At 58.0% G+C, this 21,964-nt stretch overlaps 1 protein-coding gene across 1 annotated transcript; it reads left to right on the top strand.

Moving 5' to 3' along the window:
- Positions 1 to 1,380: 1,380 nt before the first annotated feature.
- LMNA (lamin A/C) lies at positions 1,381 to 21,029 on the top strand. Its single transcript, XM_055402078.2, has 12 exons — positions 1,381 to 2,181; positions 13,591 to 13,747; positions 15,301 to 15,426; positions 15,709 to 15,879; positions 16,088 to 16,213; positions 16,945 to 17,165; positions 17,267 to 17,489; positions 17,912 to 18,019; positions 18,134 to 18,253; positions 18,660 to 18,749; positions 19,540 to 19,812; positions 20,099 to 21,029. The coding sequence occupies exons 1-12, from the start codon at positions 1,826 to 1,828 to the stop codon at positions 20,123 to 20,125; spliced, it is 1,998 nt and encodes a 665-aa protein (XP_055258053.2). The 5' UTR covers positions 1,381 to 1,825; the 3' UTR covers positions 20,126 to 21,029.
- Positions 21,030 to 21,964: the final 935 nt, after the last annotated feature.

Consider the following 21,964-nt stretch of genomic DNA (forward strand, 5'->3'; position numbering starts at 1 on the left):
GGGAGTGTTTCTCCCCTGAACACTCAGAGTCCCTGCCTTAATCCTGCCCCAGCTCCTTGTCACTCTGAAGCCAGCTCCAGAACAGAAGACCTGTCCAGCCCTGTTTCTCTTGTGTATCCTGATATCCTGGAGCTGTAGGAGTTAGCAACATAATTTAATTTCCCCAGTTCCTCATCAGAGAATAAGCCATGGGAGGCCCAGGGTCAGGGCAGGAAAGCACATGGGTTCTGGAGCCTCAGTCTCTGCCACCTCTTAGGATGAGATGGTTGGTAGGGCCAGGGCCCGGATGGGAGAGGGGAGTAGGAGGCTGATTAAAGGGGTCTCCTGTGAGTCCTGAGGATGGAAGCTCCAGAGCCTGGGGTGGGGAAGCTCAGGGACTTGGATGATCCTGTTTTGTGAGAAGGCCTGGCCCCTCCCCGGAGCCAGTGGCAAAGCAGACCTGGCCAGAGAGGAATGTGGAGATAAGTGCAGAGCTGGCCCAGCAGTCAGCAAGGCTGTGGGCGTCTTTGCTGTCTCCACCCCCATCACCCCCCTTTCCTGGCTGAAACCAGGATAGAGACCCAACATTGGTTGTCCAGCCCCCAGCCCTGATCCCCTTTTCAGGCCCCTTTGGGAACCACAAAAATTTGGGACCTGGTGTCCTGGCAATGTGATGAATGCATGCACAGCTCTGGTATCTGTTTTAAATTATCCATTAAAATAAGTACAGTCCTGGAAAAAAAAAAAAGTACAGTCCTGGGGTTGGTGGGGTGGGCTGGGCTGGGCTGAGGACTAGAAAGGGACCAAAGCTGGGAGGAACCTCAGGCAGGCTCTTTTTCTGACTGCTTGGGTCCATAGGAAGGGGACGGGGTGGGCAGTACTTGGATCCTATTCTTGACCTTCTCTGGGGCCTGGGGTTTCTTTGGGTCTAAGATCCAATGGTTGATTTCAAAGGGAGATTAAACTGGGGCAGAAGATAGGAAAAGAATGACCCCAGACTCTGGTCCCCACCCTGAATTTGAGGGTGTAAAAGGAACTCAGGATCCAGAACTTTGTGGCAGCCCTCCCTCCCACCACCCCAGGGAACCCAGGCATATTTCCCCACCCCACCCTGGCATACTGAGATGCGGCTTTGAATGGACTGCCCACTCATGGAGGTGGGGGGAGGCGAGTAGGGGTGACTCACTATTACTATGGGGAGGAAAAGGGGGAGCCAGTGGTGGAAGAAGAGTGAGTCACCCTCATGGGCACCAGCCTCAACCCTCCCCCCCACTTTCCTGGATCTGCCTGCCTGGCGCCCTCCCTTGCTTTGTGCCTACTGTCCCTCTCCCCCCTGCCCTTTGCCCACGCAGCCTCACGCCTTGGCTCTGCCCTTTACCCCCTCTAAGGCCTGAGGCAGTGGCGGCAAGCTTTCAGCTTGGATCGCTGAGCAAGTAGAGACCTAGAGGCGAGCTTCAGGGAAGACCCAGGCACGTGGGGGTGCCTGAGGGAAGGTGGGGCTCTACCCCGGGCGGTCGTCTGCCCTGCTCACTCCGCCCTCTCCCACCCCTGTGGGTAAGCGACGGCCCCTTTAAGAAAGTGGCCCCTCCTCCCATTCCCTAGACCTATTAGAGCCTTTGCCCGGGAGCCGGTGACTCAGAGTGTTCGCGGGAGCTCCGCATCCACACCGGCCAACCCTGATCCCGAGGTCTGACAGCGCCCGGCCCAGATCCCCAAGCCTGCCAGGAGCCAGCCGAGAGCCAGCCGGCCGGCGCGCTCCTACCCCAGCAGTCTCTGTCCTTCGGCCTGAGCCCCGCGTCCTTCCCGGGACCTCTGCCCCTCGGGCAGTGCTGCCACCCTGCCGGCCATGGAGACCCCGTCCCAGCGGCGCGCCACCCGCAGCGGGGCGCAGGCCAGCTCCACCCCGCTGTCACCCACCCGCATCACCCGGCTGCAGGAGAAGGAGGACCTACAGGAGCTCAATGACCGCTTGGCTGTCTACATCGACCGTGTGCGATCGCTGGAAACGGAGAATGCAGGGCTGCGCCTTCGCATCACTGAGTCTGAGGAGGTGGTCAGCCGCGAGGTGTCTGGCATAAAGGCCGCCTACGAGGCCGAGCTGGGGGATGCCCGCAAGACCCTCGACTCGGTGGCCAAGGAGCGCGCCCGCCTGCAGCTGGAGCTGAGCAAAGTGCGAGAGGAGTTCAAGGAGCTCAAGGCACGGTGAGTGCCCCAGGTGGCGGCGTGGGGCCGGGAGAGGAGCAGAGAGGGCAGATGACTGCCGCCCCTGCCCGGGCTCCAGGCCGTGGATAACTTTGCCATATAGTTTCCTCCCTCCCGGAACTGCCCCCAGCGAGTGACTGGCAGTGCCAAGGGAAATTGTCAAGACAGGACTGAGAAGGGAGAGGTCTCTGGGAGAGGGTGGGGTATATAAGGAATGTCGGGGTTCATCAGGGCCAAGTAGGAGCTGGTGGCAGGCCCGCATTCTCTCAGGGTGGGATTTGCCAGTCATTTGGGGCCTGGGAGAGGGCCTTGGGCAAAGCCGAACTGGCCTTGCCAGATCTAAGACATCTAGGCACCCAAGACACTTAGGAGTGGGTGAAAGGGTCCTGTTGGAACTTTCTTGGCAGCCTTGGCACCGTGCCAACTTTGCCCAGCCTGGCTCTGAAGACAGTACTCCCACTAAGACAGAGCTCCTAGGCTGGGAGATGTCCAGTGGTGCCAGAGAGAGGTCACCAAAGCCGGGTGACCCCCTTTTTCCCGGGTAGGGGCCGGGCCATAGCCACCACTGCACAACCCTTTCCCGGGTTCCTGGTTAGAGTTTTGAAGTGCTCCTTTACTCCCTGAATGTCTGGGACTTCCCCTGGCCTCTGACAGGCCCACCGATCAGCTCCAGGAGAGCCGCTCCCCCGCAGCTCCCACAGCCCTTGGCCTGCTTGGCCCAGGAATGCAAGGGAGGGAGGGAGACGGAGGGCAGAGGCTCCCGGCTCAGGAAGTTGTGTTATGTATGCCCAGGTCTGTACCTCCCCTTCCCCACCTCCCCACCCTCACCCTCTGCCCAGAGTCTTCGGAGGAGGATCTGGACTCTCTCCCTCCCTGCCTCCCTTCTTGGGGTGAGCCACTTTCGTTTTCCCAGCCAAGCCTAGCAGCCTTTGCTCTGGCCGGCCCTCTCAGCCACTGGGACTTTTTTTTTGTTATTGTTCTTTGCCTTATTAAACTACTGGAATACTGTGACATTTTTGAAATCCAGCCGTTGGAAGACTCAGGCCCCTCCTACCTTACCCATCCCTGCCCCACCCTACCGCACCCTACTTGTCTCCTCCCTCTTCTAAAAAGGCCTTAGGAGCTGGGAAGTTTAGGCCCTCTTCAGCTCCCCAAGGATTTGTTTTCTGTGAAGACCTCAGCCAGAGAGCACTAAAGGTGCTTGGAGACCCCTGGTTGAGGCTGTCATGGTCTGTCTTTTCTTCCCCTTTGCATCGTCTTCTCCAGGCTCATGCTCTTCTCAGAAGCACTGTGTGTTTGCTACTCTTTATGCCCCTTCGCTAGCCCCCAGCCCCTGGCATGGTGGGTGTGGCAGATATATCGTCCCCTAGTGAAGAGTAGGTGGAAATGGTGTGGGCAAGCAGGTGAATCTACCCTCCCACCCCCAAGCCCACTGGCTTGCCGGGCGTCAGTTCCCTGATCAGACCAGGGATCCAAAGCCAGGAATCCTAACCATTAGGCCACCAGGGAACTCAGAGTGACTATTTCTGTTGAAAGGGATCATTCCTGTTAACTTAGTTAACAGGGCAGACAAGAGGCAAGAGCTAGGGGAGTCCCAGAGAATTAGTGTTTTAAACTAGTTTACCCAGCTACCAAACTACTATCTTGCAGGTCCCTGCCAAGGGCATTCTTAGCAGGTCTTTTTCTGGGGAAGGTGTTGCTCAGGGAAGAGAACAAGTGGAGTCGATGGTCTCTCGCTAACCCAGCCACGCCAGTCTGTCTCTGCCTCCTGGTGCAGCTGTCCTGGTCTGGGACACCAGGCGGGTGTGCGTGCACGTGGGACAGGCCCGGGGGTGGTGTGTGTACTTGTTATATTTAGCTGCCTGCCTCTCCTCTCCCCCACTGATCCTGGCTGGGGGTGCTGGGCTTCCGGAAAGTGGGGGGTGGTTTTGCACACCTGGATCCTAGGCTGATAGGAGGCTGGGTGGAGACAAAGAGGGCTCAGATTGGGGTTTCTGTCCCCTTCTATGTGCCCAGTGGGAGGAGCAAAGATTTGTGGCTCCCTTTTGTGTCTGCTTTGCTCAGGGTGAGGTGAAGAAGGGCATGAAGAATTTGGGAGAGGAAGAAAGGCATTGTCCTAACTCCTCCCACTAAAGCCTAGAGAGAAGGTGTTGTCTGGTTTAATGTTTAATTAGAGCTCAGAGTTCAGGGCCAGGCTTTGGGTTGGGATGCAGAGCTGTCTGTAAGATCTTGTGGCGATTCCTGGCCCAGCCTGGGTACCTTGACCACACCCAGGGCTTTGGGGCCCCTTCTCATCAGGCTGGGTTACAGGCTCCAAGCAGAAACACTGCTCCTGCCCACAGACACAGACTCACATCCTTTATTCTGGAGCCCAGGGGGTTTGAACACCTACTTGCGGGAAGAAAGAGGAGGTTAAAAGCATCAGGGAGGCCCCGGCTGGGGTCGAGGCTTGGAGCTAGGCCCCATCCCTGGCAGGACAGCTGGGCGGATGACTCAGATACTGCCCCCCTTCCTCCCACCCCAGTGGCTTTGCAAGAGAGGGTGGAGACAGCAGATGTCTTAAAGGGAGGGGTGGGGGCCTGAGTGTCTGCGTCTCTGCTCCCCGCTCCCCACTGCATCCTGGGGTCCTTTTCTGCCTCCTTCCTTAGGTGGTGGTCTGGAACTGGGGCTCCTGACGGACAGTGTGCACAAGTAGTTCGAGAGCAGAGTCCAGAGTTACGGGCTTGGGCTGCGGGTTGGTGTCAGGGTCTGTGTCTTCCCAAACGGAACTGGTAGAGGAAGGCTGAGTCAGAAGTGGGGAGATCCCAGACCCACAAAGCAGAAGCATCCCTTCCCCCCGAACAAGGCCTTGGGTGCCCGACAACTTCCTGAATTGCCCGCCTTACATGACAGCCTCAGTCAGGACACGCAGGGACCTGCAGGCCCGGGTTCTTCCAAGCTCTCATCAGGATAAGAACAGGGAAAACCAGAGAGGTGTGAAGGCTTGTCCCGTGTCACACAGCCAATGAATGACAGACTGGGACTTGAGCAGGGTCTTCTGACTCTCATTTGAGTGCTCCTACCATTAAACCTTGGGCTTCCCAGGTGGCGCTAGTGGTAAAGGATTCATGTGCCAATGTGGGAGACATAAGAGATGCGAGTTCGATTCTTAGGTCGGGAAGATCCCCTGGAGGAGGGCATGGCAACCCACTCCAGTATTCTTCCCTGGAGAATCCCCATGGACAGAGGAGCCTGGGGGGCTACAGTCCATAAGGCCACACAGAGTTGGACATGACAGAAGTGACTTAGCACACACACATGCACCATTAAACCTCACCTCTCTAGCTTCAGCAGCAGGTTGGAGGATGTGGAAAGTGGGTTGGGGTGACTGAAGTGCACCCCTGCAGTCTGGAGATTCTGCTCTGAGGCCGGTGTTGCCTTAATGTTCTGCTGTCCTGCAGGGCCCGTTATCACTTGATCAATAGCCTTTGCCACAGCCCATACCTGGAAAGACCCAGGACCCTTCCAGGCCATGAATCATGAACCGTGATAGGCTGGTAATTCCTGTCTTGAGACTGTCTTGGGACTTGTCATGGGAATTGCCTACCTGGATGTATAAGAAACTGTGCCCTTTGGCAGATATATAAGGATAACGGGGATGGAGGCCTTTGAGGATACCTGGGCCCCAGTCCTCACCTGAGGGAGCTCCTGTTGTCATTTCTCCGCCCTACCCCTCACCCTGAAGTCCCTATTCTTATTCAAACGGAAAGGAGAAAGCACAATTAACCCCAGGGGCTGAGCTGTAAGTACTTGAGGAGCCCAAGAGAAACAAGAAAGACTGTAATTCCTGCTAGGGTCCCGACAGCCTTCCTACGATTGATGCCCCGTCCCTGGCACATCACCTGGCCTCCAGGGATCTGAGGCTTCCTCTTGCACGGGATGTGCCCATTGTCTGCACTCCCAGGCCCACCCCCAGTGATTCAGTAGCTCAGTGTCAGGGCTGAAGGCAGGGACAGCTGTGGGGACAACTGGGAGGAGATGGCTTTACCTACCAACTGTGCCCTCTGCTCCACGTGCCCTTCTCCCCCCACCCCCCAGCTCCCTCCTCCCCAGCCCCTGACCACCTTTAGCAGCTTCAGCAGCCAGGACCGGGTCTGGCTCAGAGGTCCAGGGCAGTTCATTCCATTCTTACCTCCCTGGCCCCTCGGACCCCCACTCCTGAGCTGCAGATGACATAGGCTAAGCTCTAATACTCTTGGAGGTGGCGGGGAAAGAGGTTCTGTGGGGGAGGCTGCAGGGTCTCCTGCCACTTAACAAAAGGCAAGGTGATCTACCAGCAAACTGACAGGCAGCGTGAGGTCGCAAAAATAGCCCTGGCCCTCGGTGTCCTTAGTTCCAGGCTTAGTCCTGCCTCTAAACTGCTGTGTGACCTTGAAGAACTCACCCTCCACGTCTGGATTTCCCTAGCTGTTAAAGAAAGGGGTTAGGGCGGAAGATCTCCAGAGATCCCTCTGGTTCCAAAGTAGTACCATGACCCACAAAGTGAGAAAACAGTTCTCTAAAATGCCAAGCTATGCATATAAAAATTAGATATAATTAATGTGAAAATAGTTAATAGCCAATGCTATTCTCAATAGAAATATTTCCCACAAACTGTGGAATTAAAAGTACTAACACCCTCCTCTCTTTCTCCAAGAAAGTTTGTGAGAAACAGGTAATTATGATGACATTACACTCTTGGCTTAGGCTTTGTTTTTATTACTAGTAGGAAAGGATACTATATTTTGAACGTACCTGCCTTGAGGCTGTACCATGCAGGAGAGCGCCATGGACCTGTGCTGGAGAAGAAGCGGAGGCTCTGGGGCTGGCAGGACCGTTACCTCAGTGCTGGCCGGGATTACACAGCATGGGCCGGAATCAGAGGGAGGTGCAGGGTGACCTTGAACTGCCCACCTTCTACTCTTCCTGCCCCTATTCTGGCTTCCCCAGCCTGAGGCTGGGCTGTGAGGAGGTCTTGTCAGGGAAGGGGATAGTTTGGGAAGGAGGTGGGGCAGAGTAGGGGGCCATGCTCCCCCGTCCTTTTGTGAGGAAGCCTGAGTCCTGCCTGTTGAAACCAGGAATAATTCTGGCCGAAATCCCAGGCCCAGCGGAGCTGAGTCACGGTAGAGGGCAGAGTGGAGAGTGGACAGGAGACCCTGAATTGTCCAGTCAGAGAAAGAAAGACTGAGGGACGGCCTTTTTTGAAAACTACTTTTGAGTGTTCTTGCTGAGTGGCAGGAAGGAGGAGGAGGATCTGAATCAGATGGGGGACAGATGGAGGGGAACAATACAGGAATCCCTTTCGGGACTGGCTCAGGGAAGTAAGAGACCCTTGATTTCCAGGAGCGCAGTCTCTGGCAGTTCAGAGGGAGACATTTGCGATTGCCAAGGCACCCCCCTTCCTCCTCCCGAAGCTCTGATGACGCTGCCACCCTCTGCCGGTTGGGAGACAGCGTTGCATCTTCCAAGGCTGGAGCTGGAATGCAGCGGGACCAGAACTCCTAGGTCCTCCCCAATTTCCTTTCTCCATCTTGGGGTGCGGCTCCCACCTTCTCCCTGCTGTTGTCAGGGTTAATAACCATGAGCCACCAGATGGAAGGTTAATACATCCTAAGAAGGGACAACTGAATCGCTTTCTTGTAGGGATCCCCTAAACGTCCCGCCCGTTGGCCAGTGGCCTCCCTCCCTCCCACACCCAGGACCTCCTACCTCTTCCTAGGCCATCCTTCTCCCCTCCGTGCCCCGACTTCTTTTGGTCTGTTCCAGGCCTTGGCCTGCATTTTTATGACAACACAGGAATGATTTCTGGAGAGACAGGCCAGGAAGAAGGAAAGTGGAGTTTGGCAGGAGGGAGTGGTTGGTCAGGAAGCCTGCCGCCTGTTGTCCAGGACCCCAGCGCACCGGCCTCGGACTGCAGGCCTCTCCCGCTGCTGCACAATGCCACGTTGATACACCCAGCAGCTGTGACTCAGGCCTGGCCCTGCGCCAGGCCCAGTGCCTCTGCTGGAGTTGCGTCTGAACATGTCAACAGGCCTCCTGTCCCCCTTCTCAGCGCCAGTTCCCCCATCCCAACCCTCCCTTTGATTGGAATTAAGACCTGGCTTTGTCTGGGGTGAGGACAGCTGGGAGCCTAGCAGCTCTGGAAGGGGATCCGAGGGCCCTCGGACCCCGAGCATATGTGGTGGGAGTCACGCCCAAGGGAGGCGTGCGGAGGCAGAGCTGTGCCTGCTGTGGGTGCATGTGCTGTGGGTGGGAGTGTCGGGGGGCTGGGGGTCCATACTGGGATCCTCCCATGTACTTTCCAGGTGTAAGACATTCAGACCTTCCACAGGGTGGCATTTGGGGAAGGTTCAAGGGGCTTCTCAGTCCCTAGAACACCTGCCCCTCTCAGTTCCTCTCTTTAAGGTCTCCTTTCCAGAGAGGGCTGGTGCCTTGAAAGCCAGAGGGGGGAACCGAATGTCCCAGCCCTTCCACATCCTGCCCATACCTGAGAGTGATGGCAGACCCAGAGACCAGCCAAGAAACCCCACAGTGGTTCCTTTTGGGAGAGGGAACTGTGGAACCTCATGGCCCCACACACAGCTGTGGGGTAGCTGACGTTTGAGGACACTAGGCCTCTGTGTCATCACTTGGGTACTAGGGTGACTCCTGGCCATTAAGCAGAAGTCCAGGTGTCTCCTGGGCTCTCTTCCTGGGTGTCTCTGCCTGCTTTCTGCGCGCCCTGCACGCGTCGTTCCATTTTCTGAGCATGTCTCCATCTGCTCTGAGTGTCCTCAGGTGACCCGGTGGGCAGGGTTTTAGGGTCTGAGCCTACTCTTCTCCAGGCCTCGGTTTCCCCACCTGTGAATTGTTTCAGAAGGAGGTGTCCCCTTAGAAACCTTGAGCGTATGAATCTTCTGGCCTCAGGGCATCTGGGGACATACAGAAAAAGCCCCGAGACACACATAACTGGAAAGAGAATAAACCAGCAGGTAAAACAACAGCTGAGCAGACCTGGAAGAGGAGAGGTGTGGCTGGGTCTGGAGGCGCAGGGCTGAGGCAGGGCTCAAACGAAGGAGGCAGGTGTGGATTTGGATAGGTGGAGGGAGGGCAGAATACACTGCAGTGGGAGGGGAGCGTGGGGGCCCGGCTCGGGGTGGCCACAGGAGAGACCCCATCACCCGGCAGGGAGTCAGCTTGGGAAGAGGTCTGGACGTCTGGGCGGGCTGGGACTCACGCTGCACACCCAGCCCTGCTTCGCCCTGCCCAGCCACAGGGGGCTCCGTTTTCAGCGAGGCAGGAAATGCGGGGGCTCGGGATCTCGCGCTCCTGCTCCCGGCCCGCCCCTTCTCCGCCCGTCGATGGGGAACTCCGAGGGCTGGTGAGCCTGGGGTGTGGCCAGTGGGCACTGGGGCGGGTCTTCGGGAGCCCCGGGGCCGGCCCGGCTCTCCCACCGCCCCTGTGGCCATCTTCCCCGCCCACTGATTATTTTTAGCCCCCGCCGGCTGTCTGCTTGCCGCGTGTTCCTCAGCCCCGCGGAGGAAATGGGGGCCTTTCCCTCGGGGCCTAGCGAGTTGCTCCCAGCAACCGGGCCCAAACAGGCCTGTGGCCGCCCTGCCTTCCATATCTGGCATCCCAGCTGGGCTGAGGAGGGTGACTCAGCCGGCAGGTCAGCGCCTGGCACGGTGCCCACGCAGCCCCTTCGCTGAGCCAGGCGCCTTGTTCCCCAACCCCCCACCCCGCCCAAGAAGCCCCTAGAGTCCTGCCCTGCAGTGGCCCTGAAGCCGGCGCCCCTATCCCTCCAGCCTCTGCCTAACCGCGCCCCTGCCTGGGAGCACGCAAGCCAGCACTCTCAGCTCTGGAGTGTCGGCCTTATCCCTTTCCTCTCTGCTCTCCTGCCCTGCCCCACCCGACTTTTCCCGCCTTCTGCGATCAGATTTGCCAGCCATGGGAAGAGTTTAGAAACAGGATGCCCAGCCCTTCTTGTCTCAGGAGCCCGCTGGGATGAACCCACTCCAGTGCTGGAGGAGCCTGGCGGATGGGAGGGAGAGAGTGGGCTCCCCGTGGCATGGCACGGGGGCCTGGGCAGGACGCGGGTACAGCCAGGGTCTCCCCTGTGAGCGCTAGAGGATTTCCTGACACCTGCCGGGGTATTGTCTGCTGGAGGATGAGTCACCTGTGGAGCCCCTAGGTCCCACCCTTCCCAGCTCCCCTTGCCTGCCCTACCCTGTTCTCCCTGCCAGGCCACTGTGGGGCAGCATGTGCCCAACTTTCCTATTGCTGGCCCCCAGTGGACTGGGGCACAGGCAGCACCGCCCCTTGGGCTGAACGCCTGGCCAGTGTCTGCTTGGGGTCCCTGTTAGGGCTGGGGACCCCGACTAAGGAAGCAATGTCATTTGGAGCTAGTGGACAGGCAAGACTGAGGAGGAGGTTGGGGAGGCGCTGGCTTCTGTGCCCCACCCCCAGCCGTCTCTTGGGGAGTGCGTGTGGCTCCTGAGGTCTGAGTCATAAGCCCATGGGTGATAGTGGCTGCTTCCCCACAAAGGGGAGCTCCCGGAGCCTGACTGAGAAAACCACAGAGGCTCTTCCTTGCTTCCCTCCCTGCTCAAGTGGCTTCCCTCATCTGCAGGGTGTGTTTCGGTCCTTTCATGGCAACTCTTTTAAGTGCTAATCAGAGTCTCCAGGAGCGGAAGGAAAATCGCCCCCTTAATTTCTTTAGAGACCATTAGCAGTGCAGGGGGAGCCATCCAGCACCCATTCACACCTCTGCTCCCAACTTGCTGCACCCTGGAGGCACCCTGGGCAGAGTTCTCTGAGCCTGTTTCCTTCATCACCTAGGACTATCACCTATCTCGGTGGGGAAGCTGTGGCGATTCAGTTAATACAGTCTTTAGAGCAAAGAATCGGACACCATTTAGCGGCTGAACGACAACCGTAACGTGTACACAGTCAGCTCTGTTTGCTGTCATTATATGATTACTAGTATTAGTCTATTATAGTATTAGTTATAATATTAGCATTAGTCTATTAGTATTAATGTTAGTATTACTACCACCCCACCTTGGGGAACAGTCCTAACTGAAGCGGTTAGACTGAAGGACAGAATCCTGCAGCTGTCCGGCTGTGAGCCCCCGAGGGCAGGGGCCATGCAGCTACGTTTTCCTGTGTCAGTGTCTGCCTGGCACTCTCACAGGAAAGGTATTTCCAAGGAGAACTTCTGAAGTTTCTCCTCTGGGTCTGAGGAGGCTGTGGAGGCGGGGCTAGGGAAGAGACACCCTTGAGATGTCTTCTGAAAGCATCATGGTACTCCTTCCTGCTTCTCCCAGCTCAGGCTGGCTGGATCAGGAGTCCTGTCTCCTGCTGGCGTCTCGGTTCTCTCTAGACCTGTGGCTGAGTAGGAGGAGGAGCAGGGGGAGGAGTCCTGCTCAGCAGCCAGAATCGACTGTGACTGCGCCTGGGTCCCCGGCGCTGCATGCTGTGTTTGACAGGGGTCACTCACCTGCGTCCTCTGTGCCTTAGTTTCCTCGTCTGTAAAAGAAGGGGGTTAAGCCGAACCTACGCTAAGCTCCTCCCAGTTCTCTGAGTTCTGAGAGCCTCCCAGCCGTTAGCCTGCAGGGCAGGGAGGCCTGTTCTGGGAAGTCCCTGCCAGCCTTGGAGTCGGCCCAAGGAGTTCGGAATCTTTGTCTGCTGTGTCGCTTCACTTTACCAGCGGTTTTTCTTCTTCTTCTTTCCTCCCCCTGCAGCTGCCTCAGCTTCGGAAAAGTTCTGAAGTCATGGAAAGTTGGGGCTGTGCTCCCAGCCAGGGGCTGGGCCGGATGGCAGCCAAAACCTGAGCTGGGTTTTGACTTTATTTTTAGCTTTTCTGGCTAAGACGGAGGAGGGGAGAGCTCCTTCAGGTCTGGAAGGGCCTCTTTTCACAGGAGACAGACATTCTTGCTCTAAACAGCTTGTTCTGAAATGTGGCCAGAGGCCTGGACAGAGCAAGGCTGGGGGTGCTCCCCCGAAATCTTCACGCCCTTCCCCTGCCTGTCTGGGTGGCACTCTGTCCCCCTCGCAGTAGCGCCCAGGTGGAGGGGAGGTGACTCCTGTTTGAAGACTTCTAAGCTAGTGGCAGGAGCACACCACCCCAGTCTTGGGCCCTCCGTCCAGAGCTACTCCTGCTGGGCCTTCTTCATCCTTCTTCACACTGAATTGCTGGGCTCTTGGAGCTGAGGGCTTGGTGGCAGGAGAAAAATGTTGGCAGGGCCACGTCTCTCCTTTCCAGGATAGATTTCTTTCTCCCCCTGCCCACATTTGGTTTTCGTTTTTTCCATCTGCCCAAGTGGGTTCATGCTTGAAGTCTGATGAGTCACAGATGGCAGCTAGGACTAGGCCCCTGGGCTCTTTCCTTCCACTCCCTGGGCCTAGTGCTTTCTCTCCCCACACATCAGTGAAGGGTTCATTACAACTGGGAAGTTCTTGTGTTCTCCAGAGGTCTTTAAGAAAATAGGATCCCTCTATTTCTCCAGGTCACTATCCAGCAGAAATAATCAGGGGTCCGGAAAGGGAAGGGAGGTGACAGAGGCCACCCCCCATTTGAACTGGTTCTAGTTAAACCTTTACCCAGCTTGAGGAGTGTGGAGGTTCAAGGCTGGAGCCCAGACGAACCTGAAGGCCTGGGGTCACACCAGGAGCCAGATGCTGGGCTTGTGGTCGATAGGTTGGACTCAGCATTCTCAGGCGGGAAGGCTGGAACCCTTGTGCTCTGGCCCATCAGGAGCCCAGACTGGGTCTGCAAAAGGGAAAGGTCAATACAGTGCCGGGTCTTCTTCATTCCAGGTCTCCTGAGCTTTAACCAAACTTTCCCTCCCAACAGTCCCTGGTGTGTAAAGGGACTAGGGGAGGTGACTGACACTTTTAGCACTCAAACTGATAAGCGTCAGGGACGCTCAGACCCCAGGGCTAGGAGCCTGGCTGTCTGGATCCCTGCAGAGGAGGAGGCTGGGCTGAATGGAAGGTGGGTGGAGTCAGGGGAAGAAGGTTAAGGCCCTCTGTGGGAAGGGGCAGGAGACAAAGGTGGTTCTGTCTCTTTGGGAAGGAATGGGAGGGGAGAGAGGGAAAAGCATTCATCTCATGGGACTGAGTTTTGCCCTTGGCCCCAGGCACGTTCCTGAGCACTGAGTCATGGGAAGGGTGGAGAGGCAGGAAAGGGGTTTGGGGGGCCTTGGGAGAAGTGGGAGTCCAGCCCCAGAGGTGGGCAGACGCAAACAAACTAGAGCCAAGGATGCCCTCTCCTGGCAGCTTGGGGGATAGCAGAATCAGGTCCTGTCGCTGACCTCCCAGGACCTGACTTCTCACTCTCCCTGGGGGACCTGACTCTGTCTAGGGATACAGACTCCTCCTCTTAAAGCCATTCTTCTCTGGCTTCTTTAGCAATTCCAAGAAGGAGGGAGACTTGATGGCTGCCCAGGCCCGGCTCAAGGACCTGGAGGCTCTGCTCAACTCCAAGGAAGCTGCACTGAGCACTGCTCTCAGCGAGAAGCGCACGCTGGAGGGCGAGCTGCATGACCTGCGGGGGCAAGTGGCCAAGGTGAGGCCCACCCGAGACCCCGCCTGACACTTGTCCCTGCTCCCTGCCCAAACGCACACTCACTGTTCCACTCCAGGCATTCTCAGGCGGTGCCTGGCCTGACCCGTCCCACAGCATCAGAGCCATCCTGTGTCCATGAGCATTGCTGCATCCATCCAGACCATAGTGCCTCCTCCTTTGCTGCCCATGGTGTCTGGCACCATGAATTTAAAAGAATCCACAAGCCACTTCCATCTGACTTTGAAATGAATTGTGCCTGGCCCTGGATCCCTCCCGTTCGGCCTTGCTGTAGACAGCCATGACCTCTCTGGAAGATGGGAGAAGAGTGTAGACTGGCCACCGAGCCCTAGTTGGGAGCTGCTGATGCTTGATCATATATGGACATGTTTTTAATGTATACGATGCTCTTTCAAACACTTTGCTATCTATTCCAGCTTCTAGTCTCATGTCAAAAGCTAGGGAACAGAATCAAAGAAGCAGGCTTGTTCCCAATCTCACAGCCACCTCTGCTCAGAGCAAGGTCAGGACTAGAGTCAGCCACCAAGCCTCTGTCCAGGGCTCTCTTCCCTGCTAGGCCTTGCCGCCATAGTACACCGTGGAGAGACCAGGAGAAGCCAGCAGTTTGCCCAGAAAATCAAGGCTGGGCCATTCTCCTCCCAGGCCCTGCCCCCAGCCCTTCCCGGCAGCACCGCCCAGCTTGTGCTTTCTAAGATGAAGATCTAAGAAAGGTGCACCCCTCCCCCAGCTTCAGAGGATCTTTTCGTGGCAGTAAGGGTCGGAGAAGGCAACGGCAAGCCACTCCAGTACTATTGCCTAGAAAATCCCATGGATGGAGGAGCCTGGTAGGCTGTAGTCCATGGGGTCGCTAAGGGTCGGACACGACTGAGCGACTTCACTTTCACTTTTTACTTTCACACATTGGAGAAGGAAATGGCAACCCACTCCAGTGTTCTTGCCTGGAGAATCCCAGGGACGGGGAAGCCTGGTGGGCTTCCGTCTATGGGGTCACACAGAGTCGGACACGACTGAAGTGACTTAGCAGCAGCAGCAGCAAGGGTGCGATCCAGGGATCCATGATCCACCCCTGCCTTCCAGTCCAGCCGCCTCTGCTGTCACTTTCCCCCCAGGGCCCCATCCTTCAGACTTCAGCAGTACTGAGCCTTCCGAAGATCCTGACGTGCACGTGTGTGCTTTTGTACCTCTGTGCCCTTGCACTTGCTCCTGTCTGCCCACTCACCTGTCCTTCAGTTCTCAGACTCTGGAGGCCTTCCTACAAGCCCCCTGCTACCACCCCAGGCACACTTTGGTCCCTTCCCTCATGCTCCTTCTGTCCTCTGGGCATATTTCCGTGGCATGAGCACAGCAGCTATCCAAGGTCATTACTGTGAGCGAGTCGATGCGTCATCACCTCTGTGGGCATCCAAGGCTCTTGCTCCCTTAGGCCTGTTTCTCCACATATAATGGGAGGTGCTGGACATGAACCCCGTCTCAGCTTCCTTCCTGCTCTGGTGTCCTATGACCCCTCTCCCTGACCTCTGTCCCCTTCCTGTCAGCTCGAGGCAGCCCTGGGCGAGGCCAAGAAGCAACTTCAGGATGAGATGCTGCGACGAGTGGATGCTGAGAACCGGCTGCAGACCCTGAAGGAGGAGCTGGACTTCCAGAAGAACATCTACAGCGAGGTGGGAACTGTGTCTTGCAGACCGGAGGACTAGGGCTGGGTGGTGAAAGACGTCAGAGCTGGGCTGGGGTGTCAGCTGTGTGCAGAGCTCCCCTGCCAGGCTGGCTTGTACTAGTGATGGGGAGGGGGGTGAGGGCTGGAGGGAGTGGTGGCCAGCCCCCAGGTTAAAGTGGAGCTCACAGTGACTTTGTTCAGCGTTAGGATTGGGCTGGGAGCCCAGCCACTTGGGCCTCATCCTCAAAGGACTAGTTCTGATTTTGGTCTTGGGGTCCACCCCTTCCAGGAGCTCCGTGAGACCAAACGCCGCCATGAGACGCGGCTGGTGGAGATTGACAATGGGAAGCAGCGAGAGTTTGAGAGCCGGCTGGCGGATGCCCTGCAGGAGCTGCGGGCCCAGCATGAGGACCAGGTGGAACAGTACAAGAAGGAGCTGGAGAAGACCTATTCTGCCAAGGTGCTCACTCTCCCGGATTTCCTGTGCTGCCTCTGCCCCAGAAGCCCTCCCTGCTGCCCTCCCTGAGATGTCCTGCGGGAGATCAGGTGGATGGGCGCAGGAGCCCAGATTGCCCCGGACCTCGGGCTGCAGCAGCGATGTCCTTCTTGGGTCCCTGCCTCCTTCCTGGTCGGTCCCTGCAGCCCTAACCCTGTGTCCTCCCTGTCAGCTGGATAACGCCAGGCAGTCAGCGGAGAGGAACAGCAACCTGGTGGGGGCCGCCCATGAGGAGCTGCAGCAGTCCCGCATCCGCATCGACAGCCTCTCGGCCCAGCTCAGCCAGCTCCAGAAGCAGGTGCTGCCCCCCGCCCCCCCACCCCTCCCCTCCCTACAGGGGAGGGCACAGAATATGCCTCCAGGAGCATAGACTGAGTAAGAAGCCCGGGGTTTGGAGTCACATGACCTGTTTGCTGTTCCAGGACCACCTCTTATCTCACCTGCATGACCTTCACTTCTCAGAGCCTAGGTTTTCCCATTTGAATATAGAGATCATTCCCGTCCTCCCTAACTCTTACATCTGCCACAAGACTCACTGTAAGGTGTTAAAAGTGGAAAAAAAAAAGAGTGCAAGTGTTAGTCGCTCAGTCGTGTCTGACTCTCTGCGACTGCAGAGATTGTAGCCTGCCAGGCTCCTCTGTCCGTAGGGTTTCCCAGGCAAGAATACTGGAAAATGGGTAGCCACTCCCTTCTCCAGGGGATCTTCCTGACCCAGGGACCGAACCGGGGTCTCCTGCACTGCAGGCACAGTGAGGTGTTAACAGCATCTATTGTGGCTGGCTGTGCCATTTGTGGCAGAGGAGATAGGTTCTAGCTTCATATTAAGAGATTTCAGTCGGATGTTGAGAAGGACTTCCCAGTCTCCAGCCAGCCACAGCCACATTAGAGCCCATGAAAGGCTCTGATGGGAACCTAAAGACAGGTGTGTGTGGGGGGTGTGCCCCCAGGGGGTGCCCCTACTCCTATCCCTTACCTCTCCACACTCGGGGACCTTGAGAGCTTACCGGACCCCCATTCCCCCTCAACCAGCTGGCAGCTAAGGAAGCAAAGCTGCGGGACCTGGAGGACTCGCTGGCCCGAGAACGCGACACCAGCCGGCGGCTGCTGGCAGACAAGGAGCGGGAGATGGCGGAAATGCGAGCAAGGATGCAACAGCAGCTGGACGAGTACCAGGAGCTGCTGGACATCAAGCTGGCCCTGGACATGGAGATCCACGCCTACCGCAAGCTCCTGGAGGGCGAGGAGGAGAGGTGGGCTTCGGGGCAGGCAGGGAGGGGCTAGCGGCCGCTTCCTCGCGTCTGCCTGCCACCCGCCTCAACTAGGCCCCCTCACCCTGTCTTCCCCTCCACAGGCTCCGCCTGTCTCCCAGCCCCACCTCGCAGCGCAGCCGAGGCCGGGCCTCCTCCCACTCGTCCCAGACACAGAGTGGGGGCAGCATCACCAAAAAGCGCAAGCTGGAGTCCACCGAGAGCCGGAGCAGCTTCTCCCAGCATGCTCGCACCAGCGGGCGCGTGGCCGTGGAGGAGGTGGATGAGGAAGGCAAGTTCGTGCGCCTGCGCAACAAGTCCAACGAGGTAGGCCTCCCAGGTCGGGGGTGAGAAATGCCGTCGGGTTAGGGAGAAGACCTGGAAGGTGAAGGGGTGGAGTTTGCGGGAAGGGTTGTTCCTCACATCAGACCAGGGCAAGTGTGGTATCCCCTCCACACTCCCGTCCCAGTCCTGGCCCCAGGCCTCATCAGTGCAGTGAGACCTTCTTGGGCAATGTATTTAACCTCTCCTAGCAGCGTCATCTGCAGAATGGGCATGAATAACAGTCCCTAACTTTTGAGTTCTTGGGAAGATGAAAGGGCTGAGTAGGTCTGGTACAGCCTAAGTGCCCATAGATGTAGCTGCTATTTATCCTTGAGCGGGGAGAGCCGTGAGGGGAGGAATAGAAGGTGATAAATCCTCTAAGTGCCTGAAGGAGCCTCTCTCACCTGCTCTTCCCTCCCGGGCAGGACCAGTCCATGGGCAACTGGCAGATCAAGCGCCAGAATGGAGATGACCCCCTGCTGACCTACCGCTTCCCACCAAAGTTCACTCTGAAGGCCGGGCAGGGGGTGACGGTGAGTGGCCAGGTGTTTGGGACTCCGGGGTGGCCTCGGGTGGGGATGGGCTGGCCTGAGGCTGGGTGTGCTGGAGTGTGAGCGCCCTTCTCTAATGAATTCTCCCTCCCTCAGATCTGGGCTGCAGGAGCTGGGGCCACCCACAGCCCCCCTACTGACCTGGTGTGGAAGGCGCAGAACACCTGGGGCTGCGGAAACAGCCTGCGCACAGCTCTCATCAACTCCACTGGGGAAGTGAGTATGCTGCAGGCTGGCCTCTCACTGGACAAGGCTTCCCCTGGCGGCCAGAGTTGGAGGCAGCTGCCCCCACCCCAATTCAGGGCCGCTTTCTCCCAAGCCCCAAACTCTCCACCCCGTGTACAGACCAGAGATACCTCCCCTAGCAGCTGGAGGGCTGGCGGGTTAGACAGTGAGCATGGTTAAGGGCAGATCATGCTCCTAGTCAGAGAACTTGGCAGCATGCCCCTGGAGTAGAAACAAGTTTCTTAACTCCAGCGCTCCGGAGGACAGAGCAGGTAGCAGCCTGGACAGAGGGCGGAGCACGAGCAGGCTCCTGGAGGCCGCTGGGGTGGGTAGGCCGCACACCCACTCCCCGGCCCGCAGCCCCCAGCCCTCGGGCCCTGTCCTGTGTCCGTGGCAGGAGGTGGCCATGCGCAAGCTGGTGCGCTCCGTGACCGTGGCCGAGGACGACGATGACGAGGATGGCGACGATCTGCTCCATCACCACCACGTGAGTGGCAGCCGTCGCTGAGGCCCGGCCCACGCGGGGCACCCGGCCAGGCCTGGGGACACCCTCTCCCTGGCCTACCCCTGCCAAAAAGTCTTTTCATTAAAGAACATTTTGGAACTTCACTCGCTGCCCTGGCTTTTCTTCTCTCTCCTCCCTATACCTTGAACAGGGAACCCAGGTGTCTGGGTGCCCTACTCTGGTAAGGAAGGGAGTGGGAACTTCTGATGCCACGGAGTCTTCCCATGGGAGTGGTGGACAAGAGTCCGGATTTATCCCCCGGGGCGGGGAAGGGAGGACAGACGTGGGGCGCGCAGCCCTGCCTCTCTCCACCCCCCACTTCTGTTGCACGCGTCTCCTTTCTTGTCTCCTCCCCGTCCTGGTCACATGCATGGCCTCTCATTTTCCCCATTTTTCCTGGGAGAAGGGTCTCTCTCACCTACCCTCCTCCCCAGTTAATTTTGCATGCCTGCCGCTCTACAAGCTTGCTCACTCTCTCACCTTTCCCTCTGAAGCTTAGAGTAGCTAAGACAAGAGTCAAAGCCCCGGCTCCCGTTCCCTGCCTGTCCCCAAGTCTTCCTGACCCTCCCCCCTGTCACGTCCTTCCCTTCCTCTCTTCCCAGCCCAGGCTCCCCACCCCCCCCCCAAGCCCTATACCACCCACCAGTAGGTTACTTGAGTGCAGAAGCCCACCTTTCTGCCTGGACCCTGCCGGAGCGCGGAGCCTGGGTGTTGGGCCTGAGCGGTCAGTCCCAGACTCGCCGTCCGGCCTGAGCCTCATCTCCCTCCCCAGGGCTCCCACGCAGGCAGCAGCTCGGGGGACCCCGCCGAGTACAACCTGCGCTCGCGCACCGTGCTGTGCGGGACTTGCGGGCAGCCCGCAGACAAGGCGTCTGCCAGCGGCTCAGGAGCCCAGGTGGGCGGATCCATCTCCTCTGGTTCCTCCGCCTCCAGTGTCACAGTCACTCGCAGCTACCGAAGTGTGGGGGGCAGTGGGGGTGGCAGCTTCGGGGACAGCCTGGTCACCCGCTCCTACCTCCTGGGCAACTCCAGACCCCGAACCCAGGTGAGTCAGCCCTCTTGTCTCCACACCCCTGGGCGGGCAGAGGATCCCAGTCCTCGAGGGTTAGGACCAGGCTGCCCTGTGGGAGGGAGAGCCTTCTCTTCCGCAGCCCGGGGGAGTGGGAGCCTCCTCCCCGCAGCCCAAGATCCTGGAGGGTTGCTGCCCCTGCACCCTGCCCCTCCTGTCTGAGCCCCAGATTGGAGGGCAGGGGCAGGGCGGGTTAAGAGGGGAAGGGAGGGTTCAGCCCAGCACTGCCACTCACACCTCCCCCCTCTCTCCTCTCTCCTAGAGCCCCCAGAACTGCAGCATCATGTAACCTGGGACCTGCCGGGCAGGGGTGGGGGCGGAGGCCCGTGCTTCTTCCTCACCTCATGCCCACCCCTGCCCTGTACCTCACGGGAAGGGGTTTGAAGCCAAAGAAAAATACCCCTTTATTTTTTCTTCTATGTTTTGTTTTTTGTTTTTCTAAGAGAAATTATTTTCTACAATGGTTTTATACCAAAGGAAAAACATAAGCCAAAAAAAAAAAAAAAAAGCGTGCATCTATCTCAGTCCCCCCCCTTTCTCCCTGCTTCCGAGAAACTCCGTATCTGCCTTAAAACCAAAGAGGGAGCCGAGGAGAGGGGATGCTTTTACAAAGCCTCGTTTCTGCTTTTCTGCCCTGTCTGCCACCCCCATCCCGGGGACCCCGTGACATGGTGCCTGAGAGGCAGGTGTGGAGTCTGCTCCACCAGCCTCCAAGGGAGGAGGGCTGAGCCTCGCCCCTGGGCCGGCCCCATCGTTCCACTACCCCCGGCAGAGGCTCCTCCGCCCGCCCTGCCCCGTCCCCCAACCCCAGCCCCGGGGTGACTCGATTCTCCCAGGTCCCAGCTGCGTTTGCTTCTTCTCTGTGTTACTTAGACAAGAGATGGGAATGAGGCGGGAGGCAGAGGAGGGGAAGAAAGGTTAGTCTAAGCCTGCCTTCACCTGGCTTTAGAGCCAGGGGTGGGCTCTGCCCAGTCACTGGAGGTCAGTCAAGGTCACGTGGGTGTAGGGGAGGAGGGAGAGGGAGGCCTGCTAGAAGGGGGAGAGCCTGCTGGGGCCCCACCGAAGAGGAGGAAGGGGAGGAAAGGTGGAGGGCGTGCGCAGTGGGTTTTGGCGAACACTAAGGAGCCCCTTGCCTCCCATTTCCCATCTGCACCCGCTCTCTCCTCCCTGAATCAATACACTAGTTGTTTCTACCCCTGGCTGCCGTGGTGTCTTTGTTGATGGGTGTCATCGTGTGTTTTCTGAGGGTCGCATACACATGCCACTCAGCCGGTCACCTGCATCCTCACGCCGCCCAGCCTCCCCCCTGCTCTGGGGGAGACAAAGGCCTCAGAGCTTCAGGTGCCCAGCTGGGCACCCAGCAGCAGCTGCTGGGGAGACGCTCAGACATAAGCATTGCCCGCCCAGTGCGGGGCTCTCTCCCTGAGTCCCACCAAAAGGCAGAGCCTGAAGGCAAGCATTGCCTTCCTAACTTCCTTCAACCAGCCAGCACTTAGCGAGAACCTTCTTCGTGCTGGACCCTGAGCTCAGCATGAACACCGAGACACATGATGATCCAGACCCAGTCTGGGCGGGGGGTGGGGGTGGGTGGGGGGTGGAGGTGGGGATGATATCTCAGGACCTGGGGCGAGGACAGAAGGGGAGGAGGGAGTTAGCAGGAAAGGGGCAGGACTGACTTTGCAGGCACACAATGTCCCTCTGCGCCAGACTGTGCTCAGCTCGGAGACAGGGACATGGACAAGACTGTGTTCTCAGTGTTCTCAGGGATCTTACAGTCCAGTGGACTGCTGGGGACAAAGGGATAGGTCAGGTGGAGTAGGAGCCTCAGGGGGAGGCCTCTAATAGGGGAATGAGGAAACCAGACTGAGGGAAAGGACCCCAAGCAGGGAAAATTAGCTACAGAGACCAACTCTTCTCTGACCGTTTATAGGTTCCAAAACATCTCTGCGCTATTTCATTTGACCCTCATGCTGTCTTGACAGGTGGTTATTGTCCCTTTTGTCCCTGGAAATGGGGGCTCAGAGTTAACTCGACAAGACCACACAGCTACTAGATGGCAGAGAGAACCCAGGGTCCTGGCTGCAGACCACTGCTTCTGTGACATTATGCTCCTCTCTGAAAAAAAAAA

The sequence above is a fragment of the Moschus berezovskii genome, chromosome 4 (genome assembly GCF_049115385.1).
Source record: "Moschus berezovskii isolate FMDL1 chromosome 4, NW_MosBer_1.0, whole genome shotgun sequence".
Classification (NCBI taxonomy): Eukaryota; Metazoa; Chordata; class Mammalia; order Artiodactyla; family Moschidae; genus Moschus; species Moschus berezovskii.